The sequence below is a fragment of the Meriones unguiculatus genome, chromosome 11, assembly GCF_030254825.1.
Source record: "Meriones unguiculatus strain TT.TT164.6M chromosome 11, Bangor_MerUng_6.1, whole genome shotgun sequence".
NCBI lineage: Eukaryota > Metazoa > Chordata > Mammalia > Rodentia > Muridae > Meriones > Meriones unguiculatus.
In genome coordinates this window covers 100409772-100429119 of record NC_083359.1, presented here as the reverse complement: position 1 = coordinate 100429119, position 19348 = coordinate 100409772, and the positions used below count along the sequence as shown (strand labels likewise).

General features: G+C 41.3%; 1 protein-coding gene across 4 annotated transcripts in view; it reads left to right on the top strand.

Moving 5' to 3' along the window:
- The first annotated feature begins 291 nt into the window (after positions 1 to 291).
- The window catches only part of Wdr26 (WD repeat domain 26), a 44075-nt gene continuing 25018 nt past the window's right edge, over positions 292 to 19348 (top strand). For 2 of the 4 annotated variants that reach the window (XR_009584667.1, XM_021633627.2), the window contains exons 1-6: positions 292 to 1160; positions 2990 to 3089; positions 3189 to 3293; positions 8850 to 8986; positions 12411 to 12508; positions 13507 to 13663. Coding sequence is in view for 2 of the 4 variants with exons in the window: in XM_021633627.2 (XP_021489302.1) it covers positions 799 to 1160; positions 2990 to 3089; positions 3189 to 3293; positions 8850 to 8986; positions 12411 to 12508; positions 13507 to 13663 (959 nt within the window). In the remaining 2 variants the exon portion in view is untranslated. The remainder of the gene's footprint in view (positions 1161 to 2989; positions 3090 to 3188; positions 3294 to 8849; positions 8987 to 12410; positions 12509 to 13506; positions 13664 to 19348) is intronic. The other 2 variants (XR_009584666.1, XM_021633630.2) reach the window with 2 other exon arrangements.

The following is a 19348-nucleotide window of genomic DNA, read 5'->3' as shown; positions in this document are numbered from 1 at the left end:
GGGCCGAGCTCGCACGCCAGGCCCGGGAGCCAGGGCGGAGCGCGCAACAGCCCGGGCGGGTCGCGGCCCCCCAGGGGCCGGACCCCCGGCGGCCCCCGCCTCCACCCCGGCGCCTTCCCCCGGCGCCTTCCCCCGGCGCCTTCCCCCGGCGGCCCGGCACACACGTGTTGGGTGACAGCCCCCTATAGGTTCCATACCTGCTGCCGGAAGTGAGCGAGGAGGGCAGTATAGGCATTTCCTGTGACGCCAGCGCCCGGACTCCATTAGGCAGCAGCTGGGGGAAGAATCAACACACCAGGGAGCGGAGCGGCGCGGACCGAGCACCCGAGGCGGCTGCTGCCTCCGCCGCCGCCTCCGCCGCCGCCGCCAGGGCTCCAGCTTCGGGCCCGCGCCCCCCCCAGTGCCCGCGAGCCCCCGGGCCGCGCCGCGAGCGCCTCCGGAGGGGGGGGGGAAGGGCCCGGTCCTCCTTCTCCCCCTCCTCCCGCCCCGCCGACCCCCGCCGCGCCCCGCCGGCCTCCCACCACGGCCTCTCTCGGCGAGGAAACTCTGGCCTCCGCTTCCTCCTCCTCCGACTCGGACGCCGGCGGAGCCTCCCCGCCCCCGCGGAAGAAGCCCCGAGCCTCGGCGGCGGAGGGAGCAGGAGAGCCCGGGGCCTCGGCCGGCCGAGCAGGCCTCCCCCCCGCGCCCTCGCCCTCGCCCGCCGCCTCCTCCTCCGTGGTGGTGGTGGTGGGACTGCCTCCGGCCGCCCCCGCCGTCCTCCAGCGGAGCAGCGGCCACAGCCTGGTCAGCGGCGGCACCATGCAGGCCAACGGGGCGGGAGGAGGCGGCGGCGGGGGCGGCGGGGGCCAGGGCCAGACCCCGGAGCTCGCCTGCCTGTCGGCGCAGAACGGGGAGTCGTCCCCCTCGGCGGCGTCCGCGGGGGACCTGGCCCACGCCAACGGGCTCCTGCCTGCCGCCCCCTCCGCCGCTGGCAACAATAGCAACAGCCTGAGTGTCAATAACGGGGTTCCCGGCGGGGCCGCCGCGGCCTCCGCCACCGCCGCCGCCGCCCTGGCCACCCCCGATCTGGGCAGCAGCCTCAAGAAGAAGAAGCGGCTCTCGCAGTCCGACGAGGATGTCATTAGGCTCATAGGACAGCACCTCAATGGCCTAGGGCTCAAGTAAGTGTCCGTCCTCCCAGGCCGGGGCCGAGCCGCCGGGAGGGTTGTGGGGGACCCCGCCGCCCAGTGCGCAGGAGGCCAAGGGCCGACAGCTCCGGGAGGAGCGGAAGGGAGGTCGAGGAAAACGAATCGGCCTGACGTCGAGAGAGCAGCCGGACCGTCTGGGCTGGGGAGGGGTGGTGGAAGCGCAGAGCGACCCCTCCCCGCGCACCTCCAGAGCTGGATTGTCTGTCCGGGAAGGCGGACACCGAGGGTGTTCGTGCTGGGGGAGGGGTAGATCAGAGCGGTGGAAATAATGAACCTTGGGGGATTTGTTTTTCAAGTGTGTCTCGGAGGCATCTTTGTGGGACACCTCCCCACCCCCACCCCTGACCGACAACAGCCCAGGCAAACTACCAATCAGGAAGGACAGTCGCCTACAAGTGTTTATGGGAACTAAGGGGCTGGGATAATTTGGAAAGAGGCTGTGGAGTAAATCTGATGGGAATAATGAAGTAAGATACCGAATGGAAGTCATGCAGAGGCTGTGTGTGTGTGTGTGTGCGCGCGTGTGTGTGTGCGCGCTGCAGGCCTAGCACTAGTGAAATCTTCACAGCCAAGAGGATGGCCTCTCAAAAAGTGATGTGTGATCTGGTGAATCATTTGTTTTCAAGGATAGCTTGGGTGGCCTTTAACTTAGGGTGAAGGTAGACGGCAGGTTTAAACAAAACCCACTGTTCTGTACACATGCACACACACACACACACACACAAAAGAAAAACTAAGGGAGGTGAAGTAGAGGTGGTGGGAGTGTCCTAGAGCTGAGGGAAGGCACCGCACCGCAGCCAGAAGGACCTGGCAGCACAGGCAATACTTTCCTAGTAACAAAACAAATTTTAAATGACTCTTAGGTAACCTGGGTTTTGGGTTTTGTTTTGGGGGTACGTGTGTGTTTGTGCTTGACTGCGAGCCTGTGGGTTCGTGTGTGCATTTGTTGGGAAATGGGGAGAACAGGACTTACCCAAAGTGACAGAAGTATTTTGATTTCCAAGCTGGTAATTGCACTGTCGAGCTGAAAAGATGAAGAGCATTAAAGAAATCCATAAGTAAAGCCATGAACATAAATATATGTAATTGCTGAATGAAGGTTCTTAGATACCAAAGTATCTGGTAAATGAAACCACATTTGATGCCTTAAGCTCCCAAAGAAAAATCTGGAGAGATTTCACTATTCCCTAAGGAAAAGGATAAGTGTGAAAAAAATTTTTGTGAATGCTAACAGCATATTACTGAGGGAAGCAGCAAGCTGACAGCAGCAGGCGGAAATAACTCGTGACTATTTGGAATCTACACCATAGTAAATTGGCTATTTTTAGTATGGAGAGAAAGGAAATGGTTTTTGATGCTGGATTTTTTTTATTTTTTTTTATTTATTTTTTTTAATTTTAGAGATTGACCTAGTAGAATTTCCATACAAGCAAAATATCTGGAAGGAAAGCTGTACCTGATACAGGCCATCTGTCACCTTGTATTTTACCTTTCAAAATGCTGTGCCATAGTGTCTGGATCCTAGTTTTATTTGACCAATTGGTTAGAGCACACATTTATAAATTGTATACTCCTTTCAACTTCTGAAACATTAAATTACAAAAGTAGGAAGAACTTATTTAATTCTGATTTCAATAAAGGTTTTTAACTTTAAATGTAGGTGGCATTTTAAATCATTTATTTACTTAATGAGGGGTTTTAGAGCTATTTTTCTTCTTCATGAAGTTGTAGAGATTCGCTTATTAGGAAGAGTAAGTCCCTTAAGTTGGTCAGGTCTTTTTCACACTGTATCTCTCCTGCAGCCAGACTGTTGATCTCCTCATGCAAGAGTCAGGATGTCGTTTAGAGCATCCTTCTGCTACCAAATTCCGAAATCATGTCATGGAAGGAGACTGGGATAAGGTAAAGTAGGGCATAGAGCTGTATGACTGCTGCTAAAATTATGTATTTGATGGGAATTTTGTGACATGTTTGTTTTTCTTTTATACCAATTTTTTGCAGGCAGAAAATGACCTGAATGAACTAAAGCCTTTAGTGCATTCTCCTCATGCTATTGTGGTAAGAGGCGCACTTGAAATCTCTCAAACGTTGTTGGGAATAATTGTGGTAAATACACTTTTGTTCTTAGTTTCACATTTATGCTTATTTTAGGTTATTGATAACTATAGGCATCTGATCTTTAAAAGGCTTGAAAGTAAATTTTATATAATTTATAAATAAGGATGAGTTATTATAGTTGTAAGCTATGAACTTTATCTTAAGTCATACTTAGTAAATGTGTCATTTGAAATAATTTGTAATTTAAGCTTTATAAAATAATTAAAGATCTTGCTGCTTTTAGTGCTGTTGATAGGAGCCTCATATTGTTAGTCAAGGATAGATGATACTTTTATATTACTCAGAGAACCAGTTTTTTGTTAAAGAGAAAATATGCTTGAGTGTAATATCATACAGCCTAAAGCTGGTGCATTAATTTTTTGATCATTAGAATTACATAGTTAAGCCAAGTTATTACTGTTGGTGTGCCCACTGTGTCTTTAATTCAACTTAGGTGAATTGACAAGTGTCAAATTTTGTATAATATGTGTTACTTTGCGAAGTTTAGTTGCAGGTTTGACTTTGGGTCCTACTTACTAATCTGTATTTTCTTGTTAAGACCAGTTTAATAGTTTATCCTGTTAGCTTCTTTCATAAACCATTATGGGTTTTGTTTTTGTTTTTTTTATGCTGGTGGACTTTTAATTCTTTAGGAAGGGCTACATTGGTTTTTTTTTGTTGTTGTTGTTGTTGTTTTAAGTGCCAGTGATTGGAAAGCATAAAGAATCAGCTGCTGGCTTATAAAGGTCTAGCTGATTCATTTATTGTCAAAACTGTTTCCTGTCTGGTGGGGGAGGGAAAGAAGGAGAGAATAGGAAGTGGAGAAGGGAGCTGTTCCTTAAATATTAGTAAGTAACTATTAACATTTTGGTTCTTTTATTTTTAATTGGGTCAAACATTAACCTTTTTTACCTTTGTCTGCAAACTTAATAGAGCCATGGGTTTTTTTGTTTTTTCCTTAAAAAAAAAAAAAAACTTGTTACAAAATACTTTCAAATTCTTTATACAATTCTGTACAATAATAAAATCTTAGAAGGTGGACTTCAAGCAAATTAAAGATCTAAAGTATGACAAATGTGAATTAAGTTACATTAATGGTTTTGTTCTTTCAATAAATCCCCAGCGAATTAAAAACTTTAAAGTAATATTAAGCCAGTTGATTTAACTTGAGGAATAAACAATTCCATAGTATAATTTTAAAAAAAATGAGCCAAAGTAATTAAGCATTTATATTTGAAGGGATTAATTTTTCATGAAATAGTGTCCTCAATTGGTATGTTTGGGGTTTAAAAAGAGTATATTTTAATTGGGCAGTTCTTCACAAATTTTTGGCTCAAACTGAATGAGCTAAAACAAAGAAGATAAAATGGCCAAAATAAGAATTGGGGTTTACTGGTGGATATAAAGAAATTATTTGTGGAGTATTTTGATGTGATTTCTTGGATATGTTTTCATCTAAGTTTATCCAAATTGTGTCTGTACTCTAATAGTAAAAAATTTAATGGATTCACTTCTAAAAATTGATTGATTGTAACTTGAGACTTCTGCTTGGGTGTAGATTATGACTCATTAGAAACTTCAATAGAAGCAACATGTAAATTGGAGAAAGGTAGTTATAGATAATAAGGAGGAATCCTTTCTTTTTACAGCCTGTTCAGTCTGTAGAACATTCTAGGATCTAATAAAAGATGAAGATTAAATCTCTGGCTGAGCCTCACACCATCAAACTGTTTAGGTATTTATAAAAAGAAAAGGGTCCAACTTTTGTCTCCCTTAAGCATTGAAGAATCAATTGCTTTAAAAGATTCAGTTCAGCATTTTTTTGAAGCCTTTCTTCACCTTTCTGATACCATTTATTCCTTCCCAACTTCATTCATTGCTAGAAGATCATTTAATATAAGTTGGAACTTGTAATGATATCTTAGAAGGCAACTGTGGGTTTTTAACATAATTACTTACTTACCCAGACACTTGATGGCATTATAGTCTCAAACTGCACATTGTTGTTATTTCCAGTGATAGGAACTGAAGCCAGAGCCTCATCTGGGGTTAGCTGTGCTCTGCACTGAGCTGCATCCCTAGCCTTAAGGCTGAACTTTGCTTTTTAAACCTGAATGTTTTTATTGATGTAGTTTACTATCCTCACTCTCCCCGGTCCCCCACACTTTACAGTGGTTTCCAGGTAAATGATACTCAGAAAAGCAGGTGTTATGGGCTTTTTGGATGCTAAAGTCATGAATCAACATTTTCAGTTTGAGTTGATATGCTTAGCCATGTCTGAGAAATCTGGATGGGCTCTTGAGAACAAGAACAGAAAATTGCTGTATGTTTATGAAGTCTCATTCTTTTGTTTCTTAATGTAATGGAAATAATCTTAACAATAATGGACAAATATTGACTTGACATACAAAGATTAACTCATAAAGTCAAGTAAGAGCCTTGAGAGCCATAGCTTAAATATAATTTATTTCTCCTTTCCTTGGAATCAAGATTTAATTGGCAAATTTGCTTATAACATTATTCCAGAGTTAAAGCCATCCTAAAGTTAGAAGACTGCCCTCAATAACTAGGCTCTATGTACACTATTATTTCTGCATTTTTCTTGAGTATTAAAATTCAGTCTGATAATGTGGGGGAAAGAACATCTTTCAGATATTGGGTAAGGTATGGGAGGGTCCAAGAAAAAAATTTCACTTTCAGGTTTTTATTAGATTTTAAAAGAAAAAGATGAAAATGTTGCTGTCCCAAAGACATTGAAAAATCATCAGAGACCTGAAATAGTCCTGAAATAGTCTTATAGAGGTCTAATGGAAAATGGAAATTTCCTCATCCCTCTTCTAGTCCTCTAGTTTCTTTCAGAAGTTTCTGATTTTTAAAAAAAGAAAAGATCCCTTTCTAAGCAAGCCTCAGTATTGCCTGATTTTTAACTTTCTCTGGAATGAGCATCATTTGTACATTTAAAAAGGTCTTTCTTTCTTTCTTCCTTCCTTCCTTCCTTCCTTCCTTCCTTCCTTTCTTCCTTTCTTTCTTTCTTTTGAGATTATGTTCCATTTTGAGCTCTAAATTTAGGAAGGTAAAATGCACTTTCATTGTTTTTATGGGAGATACTTGAACTGAGTTTCAGATGGGTAAACATCATTTTTCCTCAACACGTGCTTTAGCTATGTTTGTTTAGCAGCACATTAGTTGTCATGCACTAGGCCAAGCTTTGATGCCCAGTTGAGGGTGTTCATTGTCTTAATTTGGATGAAATGACTCATAAAAATGTTCTTGTGCTGCTTTTATAGCATTCTCTGTATATACAGAAATATGTGTTTGTATTGGCTTCGCTTAAAGGTTTAGTCTGCCTTCCTTTTATATCCTGTGCCCCATCTTTGCTCCATAGAATACAGCAACATATTCTGTCAGAATCTTGATGAGAAAATAAGGGAGAAATAGTATCTGGGCACTGTCCCTGTCCACTGTACACACTGTATTGAGGGAGGGAGAAGGGTACAGGACCTTATGATCAATAAAACATTTTGAAAGACTTGCCAAGAATTAAACGGGAAAAAATATTTCCCAAATTCCCAATGCTGAGAAAATTTAATGAGATGAACTTCATGCTGACTAGTTACATGTGATGTTAAGTTTGAATTACACTAAATTAATGAAACCTTCAACAGTGTGCAGATAATGTAGAAAATGAAGTTTTTTTTTGTTTGGTTTTTTTTTTTTTGGCAATAGCCCTTATAAGTTGAAATATAAGCCCCCCCCCCTTTTTAAGATTTTTTAAAATTAGTTTTGGGATTTTTGTCTCCTGGTGCACTTGAAAGTATTTTTTTTTTTAACATATAAAAGTAAGGTTAAGGATACATATGCAACATGCTTTTAATGCATCTTGGTAATTAGTCTGTTTCTGAAGTTTGGATTAGTCTAACTTTATGTGTAAATCGGTAAGTGCAATTTTCCTAGTTACAGGAGTAGGGCTCAGTTTAAAAGTTTTTGTTTGTTTTTGTTGTGTGTGTGTATTACCTAAAGCTTTATGGTTAGACTACCAAACATATAAGAAGTATATCTCACAGTGGATTACATAACAAACATAAGGAATGTGTCTTACAGTGGATGTGTTTAAGTAGTTGCCTGGTTTGTATAAAGAGGGTTTTTTTTTTCTCTAGAAATGATTTTTTGATATGCAAGTGTCAGGTGAAGATTTATTAGGTAAACTGTTGTATTTGAGACACAATAAAATAATCCAGTAATTTATTTCTAGATAGTGCTTGATCTTAATTCTGTTGTTACATGGTAATTTCTGGACACCATTTTGTAGCAACTTGGGTTTTTTAAAGTGGACTTGGCTCTTCCACTTCCCGCTGAGCTTTGAGTGTGATGAGCATTCGCTTGCTGAAGCACAAGTATCAGGTGTGAGGGGTTCCTTCCAACAGTGCTCCTCAGTGAGGCTTAAAGTTCAAAAGACACTCCACATAGAAGAGTTAATAGAGACTGCCCTTGTCTGGCAAAAAACAGCTAGGATTGTGATCATCACTTTCAAGTTTAGAGTAAGATAATAATGTGACATTAAAAATATTAAAGCCAGACAGTTTCCCTTTGGGAAAAAAAAAATAAAGTGTCTCATAACTGAAAAGTGCTTTATCCTTGTGGGCAAAGAATGAATAATTTATCCGTGCTTTGTTGCTAAACACATTAGTAAACAGATTATTAGAAATATGCAAACCTAGTATATACTGAATCTTCCTAAAGGCCATCAAATCCCGCCTTCTGATGTACGCATGTCTTTATAACCACAGAGACAGTGAGGGAGCTTGTGCTCACTCTGGTTAGCCCCAGGACTGCCAGATTTCTGCATGCCAGCCTGTAGTGTGCACTTGGGAAGCCTGAGTTTGGCGCTCTCACCCTTATCCCTAATGATACCAGTTCTACCTTCCAGTCCCCTTAGTTTCTCTTTCACATTGTGTCTTTTTTGTTTAGTTTGGGGGTTTTGTTGCTGTTGGGTTTGTTTGTTTGTTTTTTTTTACTGTTGATTTTGTGGTGTTAGTTAGAATCAAATCCAAATTTCTACATACTTTACAAGCACTGTACCACTGAGCTATAGCGCACTATATTGTGACTTTCAAGTCACGCTTCCATTAACTGGGTTGTTTGTTTGTTTGTTTTTTTCTTCACCAGTCTTTTCAGAGCTTGTTGCATAAGACTTCTCACTGCCCTGTTCTGGTAGAAATTTTGAAAAGCAAATTTGGAATTCTTGGAATAGTTTTAAATGTTGATAGTAAAACTCTAAGGAAATAGAACAGTGTTCATATTCTTTTCTTAACGTTGATGATGCCTCAGTCACTAATGATCCTGACTTGAGGATCATTCATTTAGAGTTTTATTGATGTACAGATTTGAGCAGTCATATTTAACCTACTTCGACTCGTAAACCAGAATATTTTGAGTCATCTTGAAGTTTTATGAAATTATTTTCAGAAGGCATAGTAGATGGTTTCTACTGTTCTGTTTAGGCACAAACGTTTTCTGAAACTTCCATCAACTTTTTCCCCTGACTGCTGCTTTCTGTCATGTCAGAGGATGAAGTTTCTGCTGCTGCAGCAGAAGTACCTGGAGTACCTGGAGGATGGCAAGGTCCTGGAGGCACTTCAAGTTCTACGCTGTGAGCTGACACCGCTGAAGTACAATACAGAACGCATCCATGTTCTTAGTGGGTAAGGACGTGGAGTTCCTAGATCAGATTTGTGAAGAGGCTGTTACTTTTGTAAAAGCCTACTATTGGCCAAAGTTATATTTTATTAACTTTCTTTCTGAGATAGAAAGTACCTAGATAAAGCTAAATTCTCTTGGTGCTGGATATATTTCACTTATGTGAGCACAAGCAATTTAGCTATGTACATTGAGATTTGAGATGCTTGTAAGTGAAAAGGAGAAGAAATCCATATAGCCAATGAGATACTATTTCAAAATTTTCTCAAAAAGAAAGATTAAACCAAACTTCAGCCTGGCGCCATGGTACATGTCTGTAATCTCAGCACTTAGGAGGTAGAGGTAGGCAGATCTCTGTGAGTTCGAGGCCAGCCTGATCTACAAAGCGAGTCCAGGACAGCCAGGACTACAGAGAGAAGCCCTATCTCAAAAACCAACCAACCAAACAAACAAAAAGCTTCATGGCTTTGGATCACAACAATCAATAAAGGGCATAAACATCAATCATCTAACTGTAACTATAGCCCTTAGTTTTCTGTTGTATTTTTTACTTATTTTGAGGCATGGTCTCATTACATAGACTTGGCTAGCCTGAAACTTGCTGTGTAGACCACGCTGCCTTAACATTTATAAGAAATGAGCCTGCCTTTGTCATCCTAGCTAAGATTAAAGTTGTGTGCCACCAACCTGGGCTTCTTTTAGTAAATGACCCCATTCTTCTCTGTGCCTGTAGTACTGTATGCTAATGGTGGTGGTGCTTCTTTTTTTTTTTTTTTTTGTTTTTTGTTTTTTGTTTTTTGTTTTTTGATTCAGTGTCTCAGCGTGCAGCCCTGGCAGTCTTGTAACTCAAAATATAGACCAGATTGGCCTTGAACTCACAGATCCAGCTGTGCTAGTAATCCTTGAATGTTCCATCTCTAGTAGCCTATTTGATAGTCTCCATGTGTATATCTAATAGGCCTGTCCAGCCCGAATGTCCTGTCTTCAGATCAGTTCTTCTTTGTTCTGTTTTTCTCTTCCTATCATTTTTTTTTCTACCATATAACATGGTCTCAGAAGTTTCACTTTATATCCAGATCATAGCCCCCTCTATCCTCTCCTCCTGGTTCCACCTTCCCTCCATCTTTTCCCCTATCCTCCCTCCCCTCCTCCTCAGAAAAGAAGAGCCCCCAATCCACCCCAGCACATCAAGGTGCACCAGGACTGAATGCATCCTCTTGTATTGAGGCCGGGCCAGGCAGTCCTGCCAGAGGGAAGTGATGGAGAAGCAGGCAGCAGAACCCATGTCAGATTCAGACAGCCCCTACTTGCTGGTCCCCTGGTTCCCTTACTAGGGAACTCATGTAAAAACCAAGCTGCCCACCAGCTACATATGTGTAGGGGTCCTAGGTTAATTCCATGCATGGTCCTTGGTTTGTGCTTCAGTCTCAGTAAGCCCATGTGGGCCCAGGGGAGTTGACTCTTGGTCTTGTGGAGTCTACTAGATTTTTCAATGCCATGGCTGACAGTTTATTTCTAATTACCTTATTCATAGGTATCTGACTTTGCCAGCCAAATGGCATTTATATAATTTTGTCTTTTCTGCTCTGGTAATGGAGAGCTCACACATGTACACAGACTTTCACACACACATACATATATTTACTTATTTTTGATACTTGATCTTACTCTGAAGTCCTGACTATCCTGATACTTGCAATATATATCAGGCTGGCCTAGAACTCAGAGAGATCCACCTGCCTCTGCTTCCCAAGTGTTAGGATTAAAGGTGCTATCACATGTGTCCAGATCATATAATTTAATGCATAGTTTTTATTTTGAAATGATCTTGAAAGAAAAAGTCACTTCCTGCCAATGCTGTGTCCTTTCAGTTCTGCTGTGCCACTTTGCATAAGCACATTCATCTGAAACCCAAGGCTTAATAGTGCAGATTTTTTGTAAAGTGCACAGAAACAGCCATAGTTTTGCCCATTTGGGGCAGTTCTGGGATTGAACTTGGGACTTCATGTGCTGCCAGTAAGCATCCTTCACTGAGGGGCATTTCCCCAGCGCTTACCTTTTGATTTGGAGATAGTCTCTTAGCTTCCCTGGCTACCTCAGCTTTTGGAGCAGCTTGGGTTGTAGGCCTGTGCCAATCTGCAATGTCAATTTGCAAACTTCAAAAAGTAAACAATTTTCCCATTTAGCTACTAATATTTAATTCTCCCAGAACATTCTTTTTTCTTTTCTTTTTCCACTTGTGTTGTGTATGTGCGTGTGTAGAGGTCAGAGGATGGTCTGTTGAGATGGTTCCCTTTCAGCCCGCAGGTTCCAGGGATTGCACTCGGATTGGTAGGCAGGCTTGTATTAAAAGAACCTTGACCTGCAAAGCCCTCTCATTGGCTCCCCAAAATTATTGTAGTGTCAGTATTTATAGTCTCTAGTTTCTCCAGAGGCTTGTTAAGTATAATTAATTGCACTTTGTAAACAGTTTTTTTTTCATTAACCAAAATGATAAATCCATACTAAGTAGCAAGAAGATAAGGAGCTCTGTTTACCAGCTCAGTGACACTTTCCTCTATTAAGGAGGGGAAGGAAGGGCTTGCCTAGGCAGGGAGCAGACTGAGCACCTAGTTACCCTGCCTGCTTGTCCTTTATACAAGTGACAGGATGTGTGGCAGAGCACCAGGAGAGTCCCTTCCCAGATCTCACCTCCATGTTTGAATGAAGACCTTCACTTCTTTTCTTCAGTCATGTTCCCCTAAGAAAAGCTAGGTTGGAGGTATGCTTCCTGCAAGAGATCCTCATACGTTCCCCAGAGTTCGGGAACTTCCACATTATGTGCCACTGTCTGCACATAGTGAGGAATGATGCTGGGGTTTTAGTCATACACAGCCCTGCCTGGTTATTTGCATACCTGAACTCAGGTCCTTATTCCAAGCAAGCATTCTTATCCACTCAATGATCTTCCTAGCCGCTGAGCTGTTTTGGTGTGTATTTTGTGTACGTGCAGTAGAAAGACAAGTAACCCAGTGGTGAAGAGCAAGGTCTGTAGCTTGCATGCCTGGGCTTCTCTGTTCCTAAGTTGCCTACCTCCTCTAAAAACTATTTCCTGAGCTCTCAGTGTGTCAGTTTCTTCATTTATGGAATTAGAGTCCCGGTGCTTGCTTCATGTGGGTGGTTATGACATTTGATGAAGCATGTGCTGAGAACTTGGAACGTGACCTAGCACAGAATAAGCTACGTCTATAACACTAGGTGAGTATTTAGGTAATACCATACTACCTTTTAATAGCTCCATGAGGGTGCCGGATTTATTATTAATAAATTGAGTTCACTGTAAAAATGTTCTTGATTTGTGTAAGCAAGAACTTGATTGTGAAAATAGAACAAACTGCTTTTTATATTACAAAGAATGGAGTTTGAGATGTGTTGCCTATTCTGTTGCAGGTATCTGATGTGTAGCCATGCAGAAGACCTACGGGCCAAAGCTGAATGGGAAGGCAAGGGGACAGCTTCCCGGTCCAAACTCCTGGACAAGCTTCAGAGTGAGAGTCACTTTTGTTGTTTATTTCCTTATAGTTTAGAAGTAGGTACTGGAAATCAGCTGGAAGCTTGTATGTAGCTATACTTCTACGGAGTGTGTGTGGAGTAAGAGGAACCCATTAAAGAGCCCTTTAAACCAAAGATTTTCACACTCACCAGTTGTAACCTCTGTAGTCAGTGAGAAGGCTGGTTTCAGCATTCTCCTTGTGTTTGTATTGTTTATCGATGCTCTCAAGGTTTCCCTTGGAGGAAAATACTAAGCTTGGAGACAAAATGTGAACCAAAGCTTCAAGTTACAAGCATTTTTACATTTTTGTTTTTTCTTTAGTAGTGACCGGATTTCTTTAGGTAAATTATTTTATTTTTTTCTTAGCTGTGTTACATCACTTTCAAGTAGTATTGGGGATTTCATTTTTACCATATCTTTATATAAAATATCTCCTTTCTATTCCAATCATGCTGTTATATCATGCTGCAGTGTGTGGAAATCTCACAAATCAGAAAATATACCCTCCATTTATCTTGGAGAAATGCAAAAGAGGGTTGAAATACATTGATGTCAAGACACTGTTGTGTGAGTTTCTACAGTACCATTGGCATTAAGTAGCCACTGGATGTTAGCCAGTCAGTGTTTTGATTATTCTTTGTTAAGATTTTTCGTAAACTGGTCAGTTACTGATACATAATCATCATTGGATTGTCTCTTCATCTTCCTTTTATTTAATTTTGTAGTATTTTTCTGTATGTGGTGTCTCCCCCCAACACCCCAAAACTCTCCCTATAAAATACAGCCGGTCTATCTGTTCTTTTCTAGTGGCAGTTATCACTGTAGCTTTTGACAAATACTCAAAACTTAACCTACGTCCTCTCCCTAGAGCTTGTTTGTGGAAAGGAAACAATAATATTGAGGTAAAAGGTGCAACAGGAGTAAATGTCTTAAATACATTTTATACTTTATTATTATTTTTATTTCTCTTTCTTAAAATATCTTTTATTAAAGCCTATTTACCGCCATCAGTGATGCTCCCCCCACGGCGTTTACAGGCCCTCCTGCGACAGGCGGTGGAGCTACAAAGGGACCGGTGCCTGTTCCACAATACCAAACTGGACAGTAGCCTAGACTCCACGTCTCTGCTTACAGACCATGTTTGTAGTAGGTAAGAGGGAAACTTCTTACATTTTCAAATGGTAGCATTTTACAGATAAAATTATGAACTTTACTAGAACATTTTCTAGGGTTTCTTTGTGTACCTATATAACAGTTCATATATGATTTGCCATTTATTCACAGTGAAACCCAGGACTACTAAAATTGAAATTTAGTGGGAAAAAAAAATCATAAAATTAGTTTCTAATGCATAAACCTATGTTTATGTAGTAAGCCACAGTTGGGAGCTGAAGCCCAAAGGCCAATTTTTCATATCCCTGTCTGTGGGTTTGGTTCACCTTCTATGTTCAGTAGCTTATAACTGTGTACCAAATTAATTCTCTGCATATAAAAAGCCTTGGAAATACTTTTCTGTAATCCAAGTTCTGATTTTATAAATGAAGGGAGGGCTCCAAAAATGGTTAGAATAACAGGCATTAACTTTGTGTATGTTTGCACACCCATGCGCACAATTGAGCTTGGAAGGGTTCATGCTTGTCTTTGGGTGTAGTGGTGGCACACACCTTTGATCCTAGTACCAGTTAGGCAGAGGCAGGTGGATCTCTGCAAGTTCAAGGCCAGCATGGACTACAGATTGAGTTCCAGGTCAGGAAGGGTTATACAGAAAAGCCCTTCTATTTTAATGATGTTCTTCAAAATTAAATCAGAACTTTAAAATACCAGGATAGCAAGTAAATCCTTTCAAATTCTTTGAAAGAAATTAGACAGCTGTAGTGCACATACTCCTGTTGTTTGTTGTTGTTTTTATTAAACGCATTGGTGTTTTGCTTACATGTATGTCTATGAGGGTGTCAGCTCTCCTGGAAGTAGAGTTAAGACAATTCTGAGCTGCCATGTGGGTGCTGGGAATTGAACCCTAGTTATCTTGAAGAGCAGCCGTGCTCTTAAAAACTGAGCCGCCTCTCCAGCCCCCACATACTCATTTTTTCTCATTGAAGAATTAATGAAAACAATGAATTTCATTAATGAAAGTGTATATGTAGTTGGTAAGGATCTTTTGAGTAACCATAAATACTACGAAGCATCTAGATAATGATTTAGGATGGTTCTTAGATGTGTTTAAACCAGGTGTTTTACTTTGGTTTTGTGTTTGGTTTTTGGTGCTACGTCTTTTCAGATGTTAGTCACAAGCCCTGCCTGAACTGCACCCCCAGCCCTACAGTCTGCCTGTGTGTATAGTTGTGACATCAGTCACCACACTTGTAAGAAAACATTGTTTGAGCTCTTGGCCTTAAAAGTGACGCTTGTCTTGAAGTGCTGGATCCTGATTTGGTCTGCAGTTCAGCTAGGAAGTGACTAGTGATTCTCTTTCATTGGCCCCTTCCACACCCTCACACGGCTCACTCCTCACAGCATTCATGCCTTCACACTCTTCTTTGACTTATTAGGGAAATGTTCTAAAGAATTTTTTTTGTTGTTTAAATTGAGGTGGAGGGCTATCATAGACAGAAAGGTGCTGTGGTCAGTCCCTTGTTTCATAGCTCCTCTAGGAGGTTGGAAACTTAAAATTGTAAACCACAGTCTCTTTGTGGCTCATAAGTGCATTTCTGCTGGGAACACTGAAAGGCGACAGCTAGACCTGATGGGGCCAGAAGTGTCAGAAACCTTCCTGTGTAGAAACAGAATCCCATGAGAAAAGGATTTCCCCCCCTTCCCCCCCCATTTACTCCTTAATTCTTGATCTGTGGAACTGACATAAGCAAATACTTGTCTACCTTTTCCACCCTTCACCTCAGGGACTGGATACTCATCATTTCATGTATAAAGCACTCTGAATTTTGCTAGAACTGAAAGAGTTCTTGTTGCTCCTTGGGTGGAGCTCAGACAGCTGTGCAGACAAAGCACTATGCGTAGGCCTGTCAGTGTTCCGTGTGTAGTAGTGCTTCGTGCCCCCTGCTCACCACCCTCCTGCTCACCACCCTCCTCACCACCCTCCTGCTCACCACCCTCCTCACATCATTACTGGCTGTACAGTTCTTTTGTCCATGTTCTTTTTTTTCTTCAGATTCGTATAGCATTAATACCTATAGAGAAAACAGAACATAAAGCTTGAGTTTCATGTTGATGAAGAACAGTTAAATTCAGCAGCTGCTTTCCAGTTTATCTTGAGCTTTCTATAGTATTTGAGCACTCTTCTTTGAAAGAAATATTCCGGGCTCTTGATTGATATTCTGATCCCTCCTGGGTCTGTCTTCCCTATCTATCCCTTTAATCGTGTATCTAGGATTGCTTTTTGCCTCATCTTTCTTCCATAAGTTATACTACCCACATCTGATGACTATTGGAAAAAGTCCAGAGCTACAGTTTTGATGTCCTGAGACTTTGACCTGAGTGCAGTTTGGTTATTGTCTGGTTATACATAGCAGATCCAATAGATTTTTTTCTACCTCTTACCCAAGACCTGCAAGTCTTTTTTTTTTTCATACTGGAGTTCTATCTTTTTTATTTTTTTCTTTTTCAAAAAAGAAAAAAAATGTATGCTCTGCATGGTTGAATGAATGTGTTTTCACGTGTGTGGGCACTCGTGTGTGGGACACAGGTACGTGGAGGTGCATCTGTGTGGCGGCCCAAGGTTGATATTAGAGTCTTCCTCAGTTGCTCTCCCACTTTATCTTTTGAGACAGGGTCTCATTGAACCTGGAGCTCACCAGTCCCAGCAAGTTTCTAGCCAGCTTGCTCCCTGCCTCTACGGGCAGAGGCTGGGGTTGCAGGTGCGCTGCCCTGTCAACCTAGCAATACGTGGGGTTTGCGCATCTGATCTCCCAACCTCTTGCTTGATGCAAGAACTTCAGCTGCCAAGACATCTTCCCACCCCTGCATTTTCAGTCTCAGGGAGGACCTACCTACCCAGTTTAACAAGCCAGAGAACCAGGAGCTATTCCCAGCTGTTCTTTCTATAGGTAAATTTTTAAGGACACTAAATAACACCAGGCATTAATTCAGTAAGTTGTACTCCTTGTTGCTAAACTGGAAACTTGAGCCTGAATTCAATTCTTAAGTTTAGCTGGAGCTTCTCAAAAGAAAAGTTTTAGCCATCTGCTTTATTTTCTTCTAGAAACTAGATTTTGGCATTGGAGCTAGAAAGATATTTTCTGAAATTACATGTCAATATTTAAAACTACTCATTCTTTCCTCACGGAGAATAGAGAATTGATTATGAATAGCTGAATTATGACTTTGAAAAACCCAAGTAAACATTAAAGAGTTTTTATTAGTTGTACACAGTTTTTTATCATTTTCAGTGCACATATTTTTGGGTTAGTTTGACCATTAAGGAATGAATTTTTTTTTAAAAAAAAAAAAGAAATAATTTTCTGAGGGTTTTTTTTTTTTTACACCAGAACTAATGAAACTACCTTTTCATAGGCTGTTTTATAAGTGTTAATTATTTAATACAGGATTGTTATAAAATATTTGTAGATGCAATTTAAAGATTAAATTTAGTCAAAATGCTAAATTTTTCAAAATGCTGATTTTAAGTGACAGCTTTCAATAGACAAAATGATTGATAATTCTGAGTTCTTAATAAAAGGTAGCATGCTAATCAAAGTGAATCTTGTTACTGTGATCAATTTCAGGCATTTAAATGTTTAATAAAAAATTTTATGGGGCTGGAGAGATAGCTCAGAGGTTAAGAGCACTGGCTGCTCTTCCAAAGGTCCTGAGTTCAATTCCCAGCAACCACATAATGGCTCACAACCATCTATAATGAGGTCTGGTGCCCTCTTCTGGCATGCTGGTGTACATGTAGGCAGAACACTGTATACATAATAAATAAATTAAAAAAAAATTTATTCAGTCTTTGAAAAATATTACTTAAAGTTAACATTTGTGAAGATAGTGCACCTGTCATTGGCTCAAATTTTAGTTGAGTTACTTGAAAGTGTTGTGAAAATCGTGTAAGATACTTGGCTCTTTGAGCCTGTGATTACAGGGTGAAAGCATTTCTCTTGTCATTAGTTTCAAGACTTAGTGCCCTGGAGCTGGAGCAGTGGCTCAGCAGTTAAGGATGCTTGTTCCTGAGGACAGCTCAGGTTTGGTTCCCAGCACCCACATAGTTAACAGCAGTCTAGAACTCCAGCTCCAGGGGTCCAGTGCCCTTTTCTGGCCTCTGTGGACATAGTGCACACAGTTGGTACATGGACATAAATGCAGGCAGAACAGCCATATACAAAAATAAAACTTAATATCTTGTGGAAACTGTCACAGACAGTACTTAGCACCTAGGAGAGTGCTTAATAAGACACAAGTATGCATTATTTTGGTTTAGAGTAAAAAAGCAAGTTGAATATTAAAGCAGTTTTTAGTGAAGTAGTGTAAAAGTTTAGAGTTGCCAGGTGTTACTTCCTAAAGCTGAGGTCACAGTGTACTCCTTTCCTGTGTGGGTGCCGACACCCCTTGTTTTGTTGGGAGACCAGGGCTGGCTCTTGCTGTGTTGCCATGCCGGTTTCTTGGGCTCCGGCCGGAACTTGCCAAGTGTTGGGACCTGAGGCTCACACCACTATGCTGCCCCTATTGTTCATTGGTGGAAAACAGAGAAAGTCACTGAAGTCGTTGGAGATAAACTTGAAAGTGTGACCTGGGCAAGATCCTGCCTACCTGTTAGTCCCCTTACTTGGAAGACTGAGGCAGGAAGATGAAGAGTTTCAAACAAGTCTGAGCTACACTAGTAAGAAGGAGTCTCAAAATGGGGTAGAAGGGCTGGAGAAATGGCCCAGTGATGAAGAGAGCACTTGCTCTTCTTGCAGAGGACCTGAGTTTGGTTCCCAGTACTTACATGATGGCTCACAACTACCTGTAACTCTAGTTCCAAGGAACCTGACACCCTGTCATGGCTTCCACGTGGTACACAAGGCATGTGTATGATATATACATACATGCAGGCAAAACACACTCAGGACACATTCCTTGCAAGAGGTATTTTTACTCTTTCCACCATACAGGTCCCAGGGATTGAACCAGGTTGTCAGTCTTCACAGGCCAGCACTTTACCCTTTGAGCCAGCCCCTTTCTCCCTTATTATTAGTGCCTGCGTGTGTGTCACGGCACGGGTGGAAGCAGAGGGCAGCATCAGGAGCCGGTCCTCTCCCCCCCACTGCCTGTGTTCTAGGGATGACAGAATCTCAGCTGTTAGCAAGCACGTCTGAGCCATCTCACTGCCCTCCCCCATTTTCTTTTCTTATACCAAGTCTTAACTGTAGCTTACCTGATTGTAAATGCTTGAAAATGCTGCATTATTCCTTAATCCTTGTTGGACAACCAACTAAAGTCATTCATCTAGTGGGTAAACATAGTTCCTGAATAATAATTATATGAAGGCAAGTAAGCCTGCAGAAGGCAGCAAAAAAGTATGAAGTTTTTTTTTATTAAATTGTTATTTTTAATATTACAGTTTATTCACTTTGTATCCCAGCTGTAGCCCCCTTCCTCATCTCCTCCTGTGCCCCTCTCTGAAGATTTTATATAGAGATTTTCACTAGAGTTGGCTTAACAAAAAGTACCTGGTGTCATCGTGTTTTCTTTTTCAACATATCAAAATAAATTTGATTCTTGAGAGTTGTAAATCTAATCATATTTATACTTGCGGTATATAATGTGATCTCCAAAAGGAGTTTCCCCAATTGTTAAATGCCCTTTTCATTATTGCTAAAATATGCTTTGAAAAAATAATTAT